The 14879-nt window shown below is 47.9% G+C and overlaps 1 protein-coding gene across 6 annotated transcripts; it reads right to left on the reverse strand.

The window, feature by feature from the left end:
* Positions 1-667: 667 nt before the first annotated feature.
* DHRS7B (dehydrogenase/reductase 7B) lies at positions 668-14579 on the reverse strand. Of its 6 annotated transcripts, XM_086622273.1 has the most exons (8): positions 14544-14574; positions 10404-10694; positions 7259-7434; positions 5530-5645; positions 4598-4808; positions 3831-3923; positions 2272-2424; positions 668-1913 (listed from the first exon to the last, which is right to left on the reverse strand). In XM_086622273.1, the coding sequence occupies exons 2-8, from the start codon at positions 10427-10429 to the stop codon at positions 1708-1710; spliced, it is 981 nt and encodes a 326-aa protein (XP_086478399.1). In that variant the 5' UTR covers positions 10430-10694; positions 14544-14574; the 3' UTR covers positions 668-1707. The 6 variants fall into 6 exon arrangements, with proteins under 6 accessions (XP_086478399.1, XP_086478400.1, XP_086478402.1 ...); XM_086622274.1 differs by lacking the exon at positions 10404-10694 and having other exon boundaries at positions 14544-14579; XM_086622276.1 differs by lacking the exons at positions 10404-10694; positions 14544-14574 and adding an exon at positions 11387-11408.
* Positions 14580-14879: the final 300 nt, after the last annotated feature.

Genomic DNA, 14879 nt, shown 5'->3' on the forward strand with positions numbered 1-14879 from the left:
GTCACTTCAACTCTAGGCCTTTATGTAACAAATCTGCAACCTCAGCCATAGTGAAAATGGAAGAGGATGTCCGAACGGAGCAGTAGCATTGTGATGGTCAACACGTCCTGGTCATCATCTGGGATAGATGCTCTCAGAGATCATCTATAAACCTGTAGTGATCAAGAAAAGGCTTTGTGCTGGAGAAGGTCCTGCTGACCCTCCACACCTGTATTGGAGTTTTTACAGTGACGAATCCTCTGTGTGGATTCACACCGTGTCCACTGTAAACTCACAGATGATACAAAGAGAGCTGGGATGAAGTATGTGGTTCTGTAACTACTACTGGTACAATAGCACCCTGCAGGAATAAAAGAAAAGAAAAAACCCTTCTGCTTTCCCTTCCTCCAATGTTACCTGCTGTTGAGGAGCTGAAGTGGAACAAAGCATTAATTTCACAGCAGTGTAATTTATTTGTCATCAGGTGGTGCACTGAGGCAGGACATACAAGGCAGTACACATGGAGAATGCTGGCAAGTGCATGGAGGCGGCAGCAGGGGTCTGGACCTTGGCTCCCACAAGTAAGCTTTATTTCAATTACAAGTTAAGATTATTTCCATGCTTACGGAACTATCTGTGCAGCCGCTCATTTTTCCTGGTGGTGCTGGTATCCCTCACATGAGGAGAAGGGCTTGACGGATGGAATTTGGCACTCCCTCAGGCTGTCAGACTCCCTGAAGCCTGTGATATCTGAACAGGTGGGTGTCGTCCCCTCCCTGACGTGATCCTAATTAGCATCTGTGATTGCTTTAAAACAGACCAAGGGTTCCTCTCCTGTACTGTCCTCCCTACGTACACAGATTCTCCTCCGCTTGCCAGGAGATGGTGCGCCTGGCATCCATGGAATCGCACCTACCCTAGGCCTGTGGGCAGAGTGGGTGTCCAGTATTCACACACAACAGCCTACCTTGCTGTGCTGGTTTTTATCTGTTCAGTGCTGGTTTTATCTGTTCCCCTGCATTGATTTGTGCTGGGGTTAACACCGTACTGTTAGCACAGAGCTGAATGTCCCTGTACATCAGTAAGGCATGATTCAGATAAAATAATTGCCAAACAAAAGTTACATTTTGCAGCAGTTACTTCTTTAAAAGTGGTACCGGACTTAACTTTGGATTAACATATCATGATCTGGCACGTTAACAAGCGGAGGCTCTGTGACAAAGTTTCCTGCTTCAAGCAACACGTTCTAGATGAGACTGGAAGGAGTGGGAAGGAGATGCTGATTGTGAGAGCTCCCAGCTGAGGACTGTATTTTGCAGGAGCCCTAGGGTGGGGAAAGCTAAGATCTGCTCGTGTGAGGGCAAACCAGGTGGCTTTTATTAGCAGCAGGCCAGTGAAGCTGAGCATGGAGTGAAGTGAGGTAAGGTGAGGTGCTGTCTTCCAGCACGTGGGCCTCCCCTGCTGCAAAGCCTGCTCCCTTGAGTTACCTTCTCCTGCAGCCTCAGCTTTCCCCCCTTGGCCAAGCACCCTTCTTCAGGTGAGGTTTAGGTGCTGTCTTCCAGCACGTGGGCCTGCCCTCATGTGGGGGAAACTGCTTCCCACTCTCCATGCAATGGTCAATTGCAGCATCTTGAGAAAGGTTTTTCCTGCAGGAGCGTCTCCACGATGTCCCAGCCAAACTGCAGGGGGTTAGCTCTCCCTGCAGTCACTGCTGGAATGAGCTGAGCTCTAAGAGTCCTTTGCTTTTCTCTCCTTTTTCGCTCGAGTTGCCATTAAGGTGAAGAAGAGCCTGGGGAAGAGGTTTCGCAGGTAGACGGCCAGGGAGGGCGTCAGGCCAGCTACCAGTACTTCCTTCTTCTTCTGTCCCACTGCGCTGAGAACCACCTGAGCGACCTCTGCGGCTGTCTGTCCTTCGGCGGTGTTCTTGTCCATAACTGCCAAAGGAAAGCCGGGTAAGCACCAACACCAGCAGGTGAGCCCACGCTAAGCACCTTTCCTAGGAATGCTCTCTTCTAACTGTACATGGTTGCTGGAACGTGGTTTTGGGTTTTAACCCAGTTTTGCCTGGGAGCACAGGCAGGTGTAATTTGTGGTTGGGCTAGAAATCAGTATCTGCTGTCTAGGAAGGCTAAATTTTGGGGAGTTACTGTTCCTATCCTGCATCCAAAGTTGTCTTTTGATACTTCAGGAATAATCTATGTCCCTCCCCAAGGCCATATACTGCAAGCACGCTTTGGAGTAACTCAGTGATGGGGAGATGCTTTAAATACAGGGCACAAAATCATATCTCACCTCCATAGCGAGATCCATCTGCTGTTATAGCATTGAGAGAGAGGTTTGTCTGAATGTATCCAGGGCTTACAACTGTCACATCGATGTTATACTGCTCCACCTCTGCTCGTAGACAGTCGAAGAAGGCCTGGGTAGCATGCTTAGAGGCAGCATCTGAAAACCAGGAAAAAGCCATGCACTAAGGAGAAGGAACAAGGCTGAAGGAAGATTCATTCCCCTGAATGGGTTTTTCACTGCAACGCAGCTACTTCTCAGCAAGAACCCAGCAGCTGTTCAACAGCTTCTAGGTTTGGTGGTTCTTTTAGTGAATGGCAGCAACAGGTAGTGGGAGTGAGAGGCAATTTAGAGAGGCAAAATGTAAATACTCAAGCTGGAAACTGGCTAGGATCCTGAGCTTAAGCTCACAGCCATGCCAAGCACTGTGGAGCGAACCCGAGCTGCCTCCTGCTTGCGGTAAAGGAGACCTGAAGTGAGGCTGGGGAAGCGTTGGACAAAGCAGGCTGGGGCTGGTGATGCCAGTGCAGCAGGGCAGAGCTGACGCTCGCTGCCGAGCACCCTGCTGGCCTCCCCGTGCTGGGCATTATGGGCTTGCAGGGCAGGTTCAGAGCTTGGCTTCACACAAGTCAAAACCTGATCGCACAAGCAGACAGGAGCAGAGAAGCATGGCCTAGGGCAGGATTTCCCTGCCAAATGGCTGAGCAACTCCTTTTACCCACTCCCTTTCTATGTGTATTTGGTCACTGCCACCACCCCAAGGTGGCTGCAGGGCTGACCCAGGCAGGAGCTGAGCTCTGTGCTGCCAGGCCCATGCAGCTCTGGTCACTCTGAAAGCTCTTCAGAACACACTTCTTGGTGCAATCGTACCCGCATCATCTGCAAGACCAGATGGCCCAGACATTCCAGGCTCTCCTTCGCTCAGCATCATGCCCTACCACTCTTATGCCATCCCCACTGTACTTTTCCATTTTTATGTTTATTTTCAGTGATTTACAGATGCTTGTATGCCAAATGCTCTCCTTCTAGTTGCTCCATCTTTTATAAGGCTTTTACCATTAATCTCACCAATATTATGTCTTGGCATAACTGATTTAGCATGAAGAGTTTGCTGGATCAAGGTAACTGTTTAGGCTTTTATTTTGGCATTGGTTGCACTATGGCACTTCACAACTTATTAAAACGAAAAATTCCTGCTTTCTTATAGGAGATTAACCAGGCAAACAGCCAGGATTAGATGCAACAAAATTATGAAATGAATCAGAAAGTTTGTAGGGACTCTCAAGTGTTAAGATAGGAATATCTAGCTGTTTTAATTAAGGCACTGAAAACATACTCTCCTTTCCCATCCCTCAACGACTTTAGGGCAGGGCTCAGATTTTGCATTTAGGAGTGCCTCCGCAAGAGCTGTCAGTGATTTGTGGCCACCCCAAGAATGATGCCCAGCTCTGCCTTCCCTGCGTGCAGCCAGCTCTACAGAGAGCTCAACGTGGGAACAGCAGCCAAGTATTCATTCAGCCTGGTGCCCCAAATATGTCTTCCCCTTCTTCTGCGGAGGTACTTACATGCAGATCTGAAAGGAATGCTTATTTTGCCTTGGATACTGCTGATGGCCACAATGTGGCCTTGTCTCCTCTTGATCATGGAGGGCAGAAGTGCTAGTGAAAGACAGAACAGAGCCATTCAGAATAACAGTGCTGCTGGTACAGCCGTCAAGAATCAATGCTTTCAGAGCGTTCGGAGACACCCGAGGGAATTACAAGATCCTTGTTCAGTGCAGGGATTGGGCAAGGGATCCTGCTTAGGATGCCTCTAACTGAAGCTGCAGGCTGGCTGGGACCTTGTCCTGTGAGGAGACTCCTTGTGCAGCGAGGCTGCACAAAGGGGGTTGCTATGATCTTCCCCCAGGCATGGTCAGCAGGACTTGCTGACACCAGTACATCTTTCCACTTCCTGCAGCTGATGCTCCAGGTGGAATTTTCTGTGTAATTCTCTTCCTAGGAAAGCTACAGCTTCAGCTAGAACCCATACTACGTCCTCTAAGGTTTTATCAGCGCAGACAGGCTAACCATATCTCTCTTTGTAAGCTCTTGCCAGACCAGAGTCAGGAGGTGTTTTAAACAAGATGGTGTCTCTCATCAGGTACCTCCCATACAGTCATGCCCAAGCATCAACTTCAGGCCTGCCCATAAAACAAAACTTTCCTGCCCTCTTACACTGTATTGTACACAGTGTACAATTACAAACAGGAGTTAAGCTACGCTTAGCTTTGTTGGCCTGCAGAAGGTATCAGCCAAATCCAGTGTCCCCCTGTAATCCAGATCACGGGTACCTTTGGTGAGGGCTATAGGACCGAAATAATTTGTTTCCATCACTTTCTTGTCCACGTCCAGTCCTGTGTCCACAATCGTTCCTCGGAAGCTAATGCCTGCGTTGTTGATGAGTATGTCCACGTGACCCAAGTACTTCAGGATCTCTTCAGCAGCATTTAGGACAGTTTTAGTGTCTGAGAGGTCGAATACCACAGTGTGAGGCTTGTGTGTCTGTGAATAAACAAAAGTCAGCCAAAGACCTGTTCAGGCTGTGCTGAATGTGCTGTATGTTCATGCTCATGCCTTAAAGGAGAGATGGGAGTTCCCAGCTTTGGAAACATGGAAGCAGGGCCATCCAAACTCTGTGCAATTAGAGCCAGCAGTTCCATTTGGTAAGAACATACGACAGAAGCAGGTTGTGGTCTCATCTTTCTCTGCTCCTGTAGCCTGTTCCTTACACGAAAGCCTAGGAAAGGGGCAAGTGAGATCTTTCTCAAGTACTAAAGTTTGCTTTGTCTTATTAAAGAAAATGCACCTGAAATAGTCAAAAACGTAACCCATGTGTCTTCTTCAGAAGCCAGCAATACCTTTCTTGGCCACTGTCAGCAGAGCTAGACATCAAAAATAAAAGCCAACAGAAGGAAAGGGACTTTTCTAGGTTCAGTATGTGACACACAGGTGCAAGGGGGTCTGGGTACTCCGCACTCCCATATGCTTTCACTTCCATTACAAGGCAGGGAGTCTTTCAGACACCCTATTTTTGTAGGGTTTTTACAAGACATGACACGTGAACTCAGTGTACTCCTATAGCAATATCTATCCCTAACCACAGACTTGCATTTTTCCTATTGCTCAACAGAACAACCCACAAGAAATTCTGTAACTTCTGTAATAACACGAACAGAAATCCCAGCCACACGAGACAACAAGCCTCTCTTTCTCCCATACTTACATTTTTCCGGTGGTTGGTCACAGTAGAAAGCTCCTGTACCAGGTCTTTGAGTTTCTCAGTGTCTCTGCCACAGAGCACCAGCTTGGAGCCAGCTGCATGGAAGGCTTTGGCACATTCTTTGGAGGAAGCAAGGAGGAGAGAAAAGTAGACATGTGAATGCCAGAGACAAACAGCAGATCCACATCATACCTGGTGACAGGCTAAAACTTCTTTAGTTTTGGTGGCTTTATTACTCCTGAGGGACAGGCTGATTTACAGTGGAGTTGCAGCAGGGTGCCATTTTCCTGTGACTTTGACAGACGTGTGACAGTGGTGAGGCAGCTGGTGTGTTCACAGTTACTGTGCTGGTTTCGCAGTTGTTGTGCTGTTCACGCATCCTCCCCCATCATTTGCCTGCACCTCTTCATTTTTTACTATGTGCCCTTCTTAAGAGGGACTACAGTTACCTCATCTCATGTGGTGGGGCCCGATTTTAGGAGTTTTAGTGAACACCTCCAAACGTTTTGGAAGCTTTAGAGCTAATGGCTTCCTCAAGGTGATCCTCTTCATCAAGAAAAGGGTGAAGAATGGATGCCATGCTATTGTCCTCCTTTCAGTGCTACCAGCTGCTGAGGCGATCACGTATTCTTTCGCCCTGCCCCTCTGTGACCCAGTGAGACAAACTGATTATTTGTGCAAGAGATGACAGTGGGTGGTAACAAAGGGTGTTTCCGAACACTTAGAGTAATTCCAGCTGGTCTAGTATGTTACTAACTGGGAGTGAGGGGAATAGGGTAAGATCTTGCCAATGAGTCAGTAAGGGGGGGACTTCACTGTACAAAGGTGGAAATCTCTACACCCAAAACACACAGCGCTTCATCTGCCCACCCTGTCACAGCTGGAAGGTCTCTCCTGACATAATGGTTCCAGCTCTTCTTGATGTGAAATGCAAATTCTTTTACCACTCCCAGCTCTTTGGTTCTCACAGGCAGAGAGGACTGTTTCCTTTGGCCATTCAGTTAGGGAATACCCCTGTCCTTAAGGACAAACTCACGTGCAAAAACAGCATTAATTTAAGCTTTACTTGTTCTATAAATGTACTCATCCTAATAAAGGGCCTTGATAGCAGAGAGCACCTTGTCTTCTCTTCAAGAAGCTTTTAAAGCAATTACAGAAAGAAGAATCAGACAACGCATCCACTCAAAGAATAAATTTTATTTGGAAAAAACAATACTGTGGTTTTATTTAGGAAAAAACTACTCACTGGTGTTAATATTGCCAAGAGTTTGAATTTAGAGTGGATGGATTTGTACCACTAGAGAAAAGGTACCTTAATGTGGGGGTGAGGGGCAGGGAGAGGAGTGGAAAGTATGGCAGGATATCTAGAAATACAACAAATGTGAACGCAGAACACCAGTTCTGGGAAGATTTAGAGGAACAATTTGACTTCCTGGCTTTTTCAGGATTTAGAGAAAAGACCTGTGACAGCACAAGAACAGCACAACTTTTTCCTTGTGTTGATGAGCTCCAGTTTATACAGGATGATTGAAGTTTTCCTTAACAAATTCTGAGACTTTCCTGCATGAAAATTTGCCCTGGTTGTAGTTTTCTTTGGGATGGCTGTGTAAGCTGTGGCTCTCAAAATTCCAAGCAATAAGAACTTTCTGCTCATTGCTGCTTTATTCCCATAGGTGTCCCTCCCACAACCCTCCACCTGTCCTGCCTTTGGAGCCCTTTTTTTGGTACCTACCTTTTCCCAGGCCAGAAGTAGCCCCTGTGATCACGACCACCGCTTCCTGGAGGTAGGCTCGCATCCACATCCACTGCAGTAGCCGAAAAAGGGCGAAGATCCCCAAGCTGCCAAAAAGCAGTGGGATGATGACTGTGCTTGTGAGATCCATGAGTTTTCCTTTCTGCACAGTCTTCCTAGAGCCAAAAGATGAAAGGATACAGACTGTTTCACCATCAAGAAAATTACCAGAGGCTTGAAAACAAGGGAAATCCTTTTTCTTAACCCTGCCTTAGACCACCAATAAACCAAATCCAGTACAGAGGTACCTTCAACAGATTTCCCCTTCCCTTCGTTTAGACTTTCAAAAGGTCACATCAGTACCCAATTTTAAGCATTCAGTGCTAATCTGAACATCCCAGCAGGGCACTTGGTGTTGGATCTTGTCAGCTGTCATGTAACAAACTTGGGTTCAGAGATGCTGTTCCCACATGCTTTTCCTTTTTGCTCTAGATTCACTCTCTTACACAAAGTGTATTTAGAGTGGAAGCTCCTCAGGGTGGGGATATGTCTCTGCATTCTTCTGATAGTAATAAAACCTCTTAGATTTCTCTAGAACAGCCAGTACCACAGTATCTACATGGCAGAGACCAGTTACTGGGTATTATCCCAGATGGATGTAAGCCAGTCTGTCTTCTGGAGACGCAGAGTAAGTTTCCTCTCTGAGCATGTTATTTGCTTAATGCACTGAAATCTGTGCTTCTTTCAGCACCTGTTAGTAGAGACAAGTTGCCTGCTTTAAATGAACCACGTTTCCAATCTGGTGGTCCGGCCACATTCATGCTCTTTGCTTTTATGCCAACATGAATTGTGCGGTTCAACAGCACGAACCTGTGTTCAATATACTGAAATCAAACCTGTGGATGAAAGCCAAGCCAAAGGTATCGACGAGACTGAGCTCATCCTGGATTTGGATTCTGATACCAATGCACAGCTCTAATCTCCTTGCCACGCCATTGCCTTCACAGGAGTAGTTTAGGTTACAGCTTACTACATGGCCAAAGGGTACATGATGCTTCTGCTGTAAAAAAGGTCACTGATTTTTCCCACTTTTATGCCTGATGTCATAGTAAAGTCAGTTACAACTCCTTCCTGGAATCTGTACAACTTTTGGGTCGCACATAAAGTCAAAACCAAATTCTAGCATGTCTTCCCTGTTGTGCAGATGGAGTTTCAACTGCAAGACAGGCCTTTACCAGGAAGATACCAGAAGGGTCTGGGCACACAACTCATACGCTACTTCCAGCAAAAGGACGGCATGAGAAGCAGAAAACAAGAGGTAACTAATAATGCTCAGCCAGAATTCAGTGTCATTGAGTAGGACCGAGCTTGTACGGAGCTGAGGGGATGACAGAGGCTCTACATGCCGTGGAACAGGGCTAATGTGGAAAATGTGAGGCTCTTCCCGATTTCCATCAGGGGCTTGGACAGAATTCCTCAAGTAGCTGGTCAGTGAACAGGCTAGCTTGCTGAACCAGTAGTGAACTGTATAAAATAAGTATTTCTTGAGGTGTAGCTAGAGCACAATAAAATAACACATAAAGATCGCTGAGCTAGCTCTAAATAAGCTTGACAAGGTCTGAAAATAAAACCATCAAGCTAGTACACAGCTCTTCTCAATGTACTATGGAGCTTCCCGTTCGTGAGCCAGCTCACGTGTCTACAGAATACTTCCTTGGATAATACACAGTGCATAATGCAGCTGGACATCCAGGCCACGAGCTCCCCTCGGCGCAGGGGGGATGCCCAAGGAGGGAAATCAGGAACTCAAAAGAAGATGAAACTCGTTCCGTTGCAAAGCAGTGCACGAGCACAGCACCGGCTCCTCAGACCAGTGTCTTATTCTTCCACTTGTTAGTGCTGAGTGTGCACAAAGAGTGTGTATTTTACACTGATTTGCAGCAGAGGACTGGTAGAGTCGGTTTAACACGACTCATATCACCCCTAAAATAATTCCTGGGAAAGGAATTGGACACAAGGCCACTGGCCTTCTTCCGGCTGGGTAAGGTTCTTGCTTGTCCACGTTCACCTCGTCACTTAAAGCAGCTGCCCTCCTTATATTGTCCTTTTGTTGTTGTTCTCAAGGGTCTCTCGAGATCCAGGAGACAAGATGTGGGCAGGGACAACAGGTGCTGTGCTGACACTGAGCAGCGTGGCTTACAGGACATTTTGGGATCCAAAATCTTCGGCTGCCATTTAGGCCCTTTGGTTATTTCCCAAGTGGGAGCTGACAGGTGGCGCGGCACTTTACGAGCCCACGTTGATGCCGAGGCGTTTCAAAAATCTGGCCCTGACCAGCTGTGCTTCAGGTTTCAGTAAAATGCAGATGATGGTGTAAAGCAGATGCAAGGTAACTGGGAAGACGGGGCTTTTCTGACGCGTTTTCTAACTAAACCACAGTAGGAGACAGGAGAGAGTCCCCAGTTTGAGTACAGCAATTCACATTCTTTCACATTCTTTGGCAAAAACAGAGGTTGTATTTGCAAGGACTGAGCTCCGCCCCAGGGGCTGGTGGCAAAGAGCCCCCAGGCTCACCAGCTAAAAGCTGTCAGCGTTTTGGTCATGGAGCATCCACTGCTCCTCAGTACGAACTAGTTATCCCTGCTTAACTTATTCCTTAATCCGATCACTTCTTGATCTACTTTCTAAAGACAGGCCTGCCTTTAATCCTCTTTCATTTGAAAAATCTTTCCAAGCCTTTACTGTTCTTCGTCTCCCTCCCCAGATTATGCACAGGAACGGGGCAGATTGCCCCATCTCTGCCTGAAGGCTGCAGCAATCCCTGAACCCAGACAGCCCCAACAACCCGCTCCTGCAGCTTCCAGGCTGGAGCGTGAATCTACAGGTAACCGCCTCTGATACACGGGGAGGGGAAAAGAAGTGGATGAAGGAGGGAGAGCAAGAGAGAGAAGGACGAGCAGAGATGTAGATCCTTTTTTATTAGGGTATACAGTGGCAGGACCTTCTTCCAAGGAAGTTACTCGTATGGCCCCTTAAAGAGACCCCCTGACAATCTCCATTCAGCCAGGCTTGAGAACGAGGACAGCCTAGCTGAACCAAATTATTGTGGAAAGACGACACAATTCCTGTAGCATTTCAGACCTACAGCAACAAGTTTTTGTGTGATTTCATCGAGTAGCTTATATCGCAAACCCACGAGTCCACATTTTGGCTCGTCACATTGAACGTGCTTCAAAAAGTCATTGACAAAATAAGTATCATGGAACAAGAGAACATGGAAATCGGCTCACGCCACAGAGCCACGCTGCAATATGTCCAACAACATCCATCTTACGGAGCCCAGTGCCAGCTTGTTGACACGACAGGGTGGCAGTTAAGTTCTCTTCAGTTTTCAGGCTTGTTTGGTGGAAAGACCAAAGGAAAGAATTGCTGCAACCTGAATGAGAAGTTATATTCCGTTCAGTATGAGGGTTATTTGCTGCAAAAGCCACAGGAAAAAAACTACTGCAATCTGAAGGAGAATGAGATGGATCACAGATAAAAAAGACTTGATTCGCATCAACAAAAATGCCAAGTGGCAAGACAAAGGCTGGGAGAAGAAGATAACAAGGATAAAAGTCAACTTAAGATAGATAACACTTTGAAGTAGCTAAAGACATCCCAGGGCTGATAACACCATGTCACATTAAAAACAGGGGAGGGAGAGGAACACGTGGGTTTCCACACCTAATCTGAGATAGAATCATAGAATCATGGAATGGTTTGGGTTGGAAGTGACCTCAAAGATCATCTAGTTCCAACCCCCCTGCCATGGGCAGGGACACCTTCCACTACACCAGGTTGCCCAAAGCCTCATCCAACCTGGCCTTGAACACTTCCAGGGATGGGGCAGCCACAACTTCCCTGGGCAACCTGTGCCAGTGCCTCACTACCCTCATGGTGAAAAATTTCTTCCTTAGATCTAATCTAAATCTCCCCTCTTTCAGTTTAAATCCATTTCCCCTTGTCCTGTGACTACATGCCCTTGTAAAAAGTGATGAACTGGATGTCTTCAGACCTCTTGCTCCAAGGTCTGAGACCCCCCCCAGCACCTTGAAAATTTAGTTATTAATGCTGAAAAAAACAAACCTGTTATTAATTCTTGACAGATACTGTTTAATGCCACCAGGTTATCTGCAGGAGAGAAACCACTGCTCGTTACTGGTTCAAATAAAGTCCCGTAATTCTCAGGTCTCCATCCCAGAAGGCAGGACTGGAACACGCAGGTAATTCGAGAGCAGAAATAACACCGATAATGTAAGCAAATACAGGTGATGAGAACTTCTCGAAAGGCTTACCATAAATCAAATCACGTATATCCAGTTAAAACACCTTTCCCCTTAAAAGAAAAACTGGATGTTATCCTGTAAAAGCCAGAAAGATGATTTCCAAAGGAAATCTTAGCTGATAAGGTCAAGAGTGCACTAAAGGCAGCAAAGATGGGATCAAGTCCTAAAAGAAACAAAACCCATGATGGTTTCCTCAAACAACACCTATTCTCCTTTAGCTTCAGCCACGTAGAATCACATTGTCCTTCACGTGACAAATGGCCGCAACTGGGAGGCTATTTTCAGAAACCAAAAGGTGTCATTTAAAAGGTGGGGGGGTAAAAGGAATCAGGGAAGCCATTGTCCAGAAGCACAGCAGCTCTAAGGTTGATTGGCTACCAGCTTTAGTCCAAAGAAAGCCCAATATCCTACCTTTGAAAAGAACTCCCTGGCCAGTGACTCTGTGAGGTGGTGTCTCCCTCTGGTCTTTTAGCAGGACAGACCTGACTTAAATTTGGAAGTGGCAGCAGTCCAAGCGGCCGTGCTCTGCCCAGTGCCAGCCCAGCCAGGAACTGCCTCCGAAAACAAACCGCAGGAGTACGGCCTGTGACCTTTGAGATTGGCGGGGGGGTAGGGGGGAGCGCGTAATTCAACCCTCAGGGCAAAAACCCAGAGGTGGATTCAGAATTTATGACGGCCCTCTGATTATTCCTAGCACTAAATAAATAATTTATAGTATTGAGTCCATAAAGATCAATACTAAAAAAAAAAAGTCAACTTGGGAATCAGTTGCAAATTCCCTATTACTGTCATTAATTTGGGGGCACACTCTAAAATGGGTGCCACGCTAATTAAACCAAAAAGTGCTTTTTTTCTCTTTCCTTAGGATTCTTGAGGACTTTGAGCACAACTGAACAGGCAGATGAGTTTCTCATCACACTCTGCATCAAAACCCAGTAGTTACTGGGGAAACCCAGCAGCCCAAGTTCACTACATCCCTGAGAAGCCACGTTTGACAGGGAGAAAAGTGAGCATTACTTGTGTTTTATATCAGCTGAACAGTTTTACTGACCCAACTTCTTTGGAAAGAAACTGAAACCAAACTTATAAACATTTATAAACATCAAACATATAAACTTGTAAACATTATAAACAACATAAAAGTCATATAGCATTGTCTGTTAAATCAGTGGTTTAGTATGAGCTGATGGGAAATTTGCTGACAATTTCTGTGACGCACAAGATCCCCATAAATGGTAAGTTAAATTTCAAAAAACTAATTCCAAATCCACTGAGAAAAAACAGTGATTCCATTAATTCAAACAATGGAATTACTGAAATGTCACTGTGCACTTACATGCTGATGTAACCAGCTTTCATTCCAAACTTCATGAGCAGAAAATAACGTAAAAAATACACTGAGATCACCAGAAACCAGTAAAACCCCTAATGAGGAACGCAGGAACTGGGCAGAGCTCCTCACTACAATACAACTGTTTCAAACAGAGGACAGAGAAGGGGTTCAGGAGAAGGAATTCAACAACCCAACTGGAATTCTCAAAAGAAATTATGGCAACTGGTGTTACGAGGAGTGCCACACTGGTCGCTTGTGGGTCTCATCGTCAGTAGCTGCGACAACGAACAGGTTTGAGGTTTGCTGAGGGGTGGGTAAGTGTCAGCTGTAACATTTTGAATTTATTTTCTCTAGTGCCATTTGAACAAGCTACTACTTCACATGCAGCGTGTAGGAAAACCATCTGCTACATCTGAGTAGTCATCCCAACTGCATCCTGCTTGTGTTTTTACAGAATTGTTATGCAGAACAACCACCTCGCCCCATGGCACGGGGAGAGAGGAGGGGAAAGCATGTTTGTAGCACCTAAAAACCAGAGTGGACTTGAGAAATCATCTGCTCTTAAATCTTCCTGCCACTTTTATTCAGTTACAACCTTCCCTGCATTACTGCGTTCAGCGCTGGAGTCCCCAACACCAGAAGGGCATGGAGCTGTTGGAGCGGGTCCAGAGGAGGCCACGAAGATGATCCATGGGCTGGAGCACCTCTGCTATGGAGACAGGCTGAGAAAGTTGGGGCTGTTGAGCCTGGAGAAGAGAAGGCCCTGGGGTGATCTTATTGCAGCCTTCCAGTGCCTGAAGGGGCTACAGGAAAGCTGGAGAGGGGCTTTTTACAAGGGTGTGTAGTGACAGGACAAGGGGCAATGGCTTTAAAGTGAAAAGAGATTTAGATTAGATCTAAGGAAGAAATTTTTCACTCAGAGGGTGGTGAGGCAGTGGCACAGGTTGCCCAGAGAAGTTGTGGCTGCCCCATCCCTGGAAGTGTTCAAGGCCAGGTTGGATGAGGCTTTGGGCACCCTGGTGTAGTGGAAGGCGTCCCAGCCCATGGCAGGGGGGTTGGAACTGGATGATCTTTGAGGTCCCTTCCAGCCCAAACCATTCTGTGATTCACTCAAACCCTTTCACTCGGAAATCCTCTGGGGCACAACCAGAGGTAAATCAAAGCGACACGATTAGAAAAAGAGACATTTGCTGAATCCGGTATCGCCTAAAGCACGGTGAGAAGCTCGGAGCTGGCTCAGCGTCTCTCCGGCCCCGATTTATACATAAATTATGCATAAATTTAACATTATACATAAATTTAACATGCATTTAACAGCTGCGAAGTGCTGAAATCCGCACTTGGGAGCCCAGGGTGTCCCTGCGCGCGGAGCGGGGGCGCTGGCACCCAACTCCCCCGCATTTGCCAAGCTTCCACCTGGCAGAGGGCCGCACCCGCACCGCACCGCACCGCCGGTCCCCTCGGGAGATGCCCGGTGGGTGGGCGGAGGGCAGAGCCCGCGGGGCCCCACGGCCCGGCCCTGCTCGCTGCCGAGCGGGTCCCGGCGGCGGCCACCCCGCCCGAAAGGGTCGGAGGCGGCCGGGGCCGGAGAAGGGGAAGACCGGCGGGAGGCGCCGGGCCCTACCTGGCTGCCGCCGTCACCATGGCCACCGCCGGAAGTGCCGCGAGCGGCGAGGCGGGTCTTCCGCCGGGACGCCCAATGACAGAGCTCCTCCGCGGCAGGAAGCGGAAGCCGCTGCCAGGGGGCGGTGTGTCCCCGCCGGTCCGTCCGCCGGCGCCGCACGGGCGGGGCGCGGTGATGGCGGCGTGGGGTTCCCCGGCCCGCCCGCGGCCTCCCACACCCGCAGCGGCGCTGAGGCTCCGCACCGCGAGCGCGGGACCGCGGCCCGCCGTCCCTTCGGGTATGGCGGGTCCCGTGTCTGCGGCCAGGGCTGGCTCCGGCCCGGCCGGTTCGCGGCGT

Source organism: Tauraco erythrolophus, chromosome 17, assembly GCF_009769465.1.
Source record: "Tauraco erythrolophus isolate bTauEry1 chromosome 17, bTauEry1.pri, whole genome shotgun sequence".
Lineage (NCBI taxonomy): Eukaryota > Metazoa > Chordata > Aves > Musophagiformes > Musophagidae > Tauraco > Tauraco erythrolophus.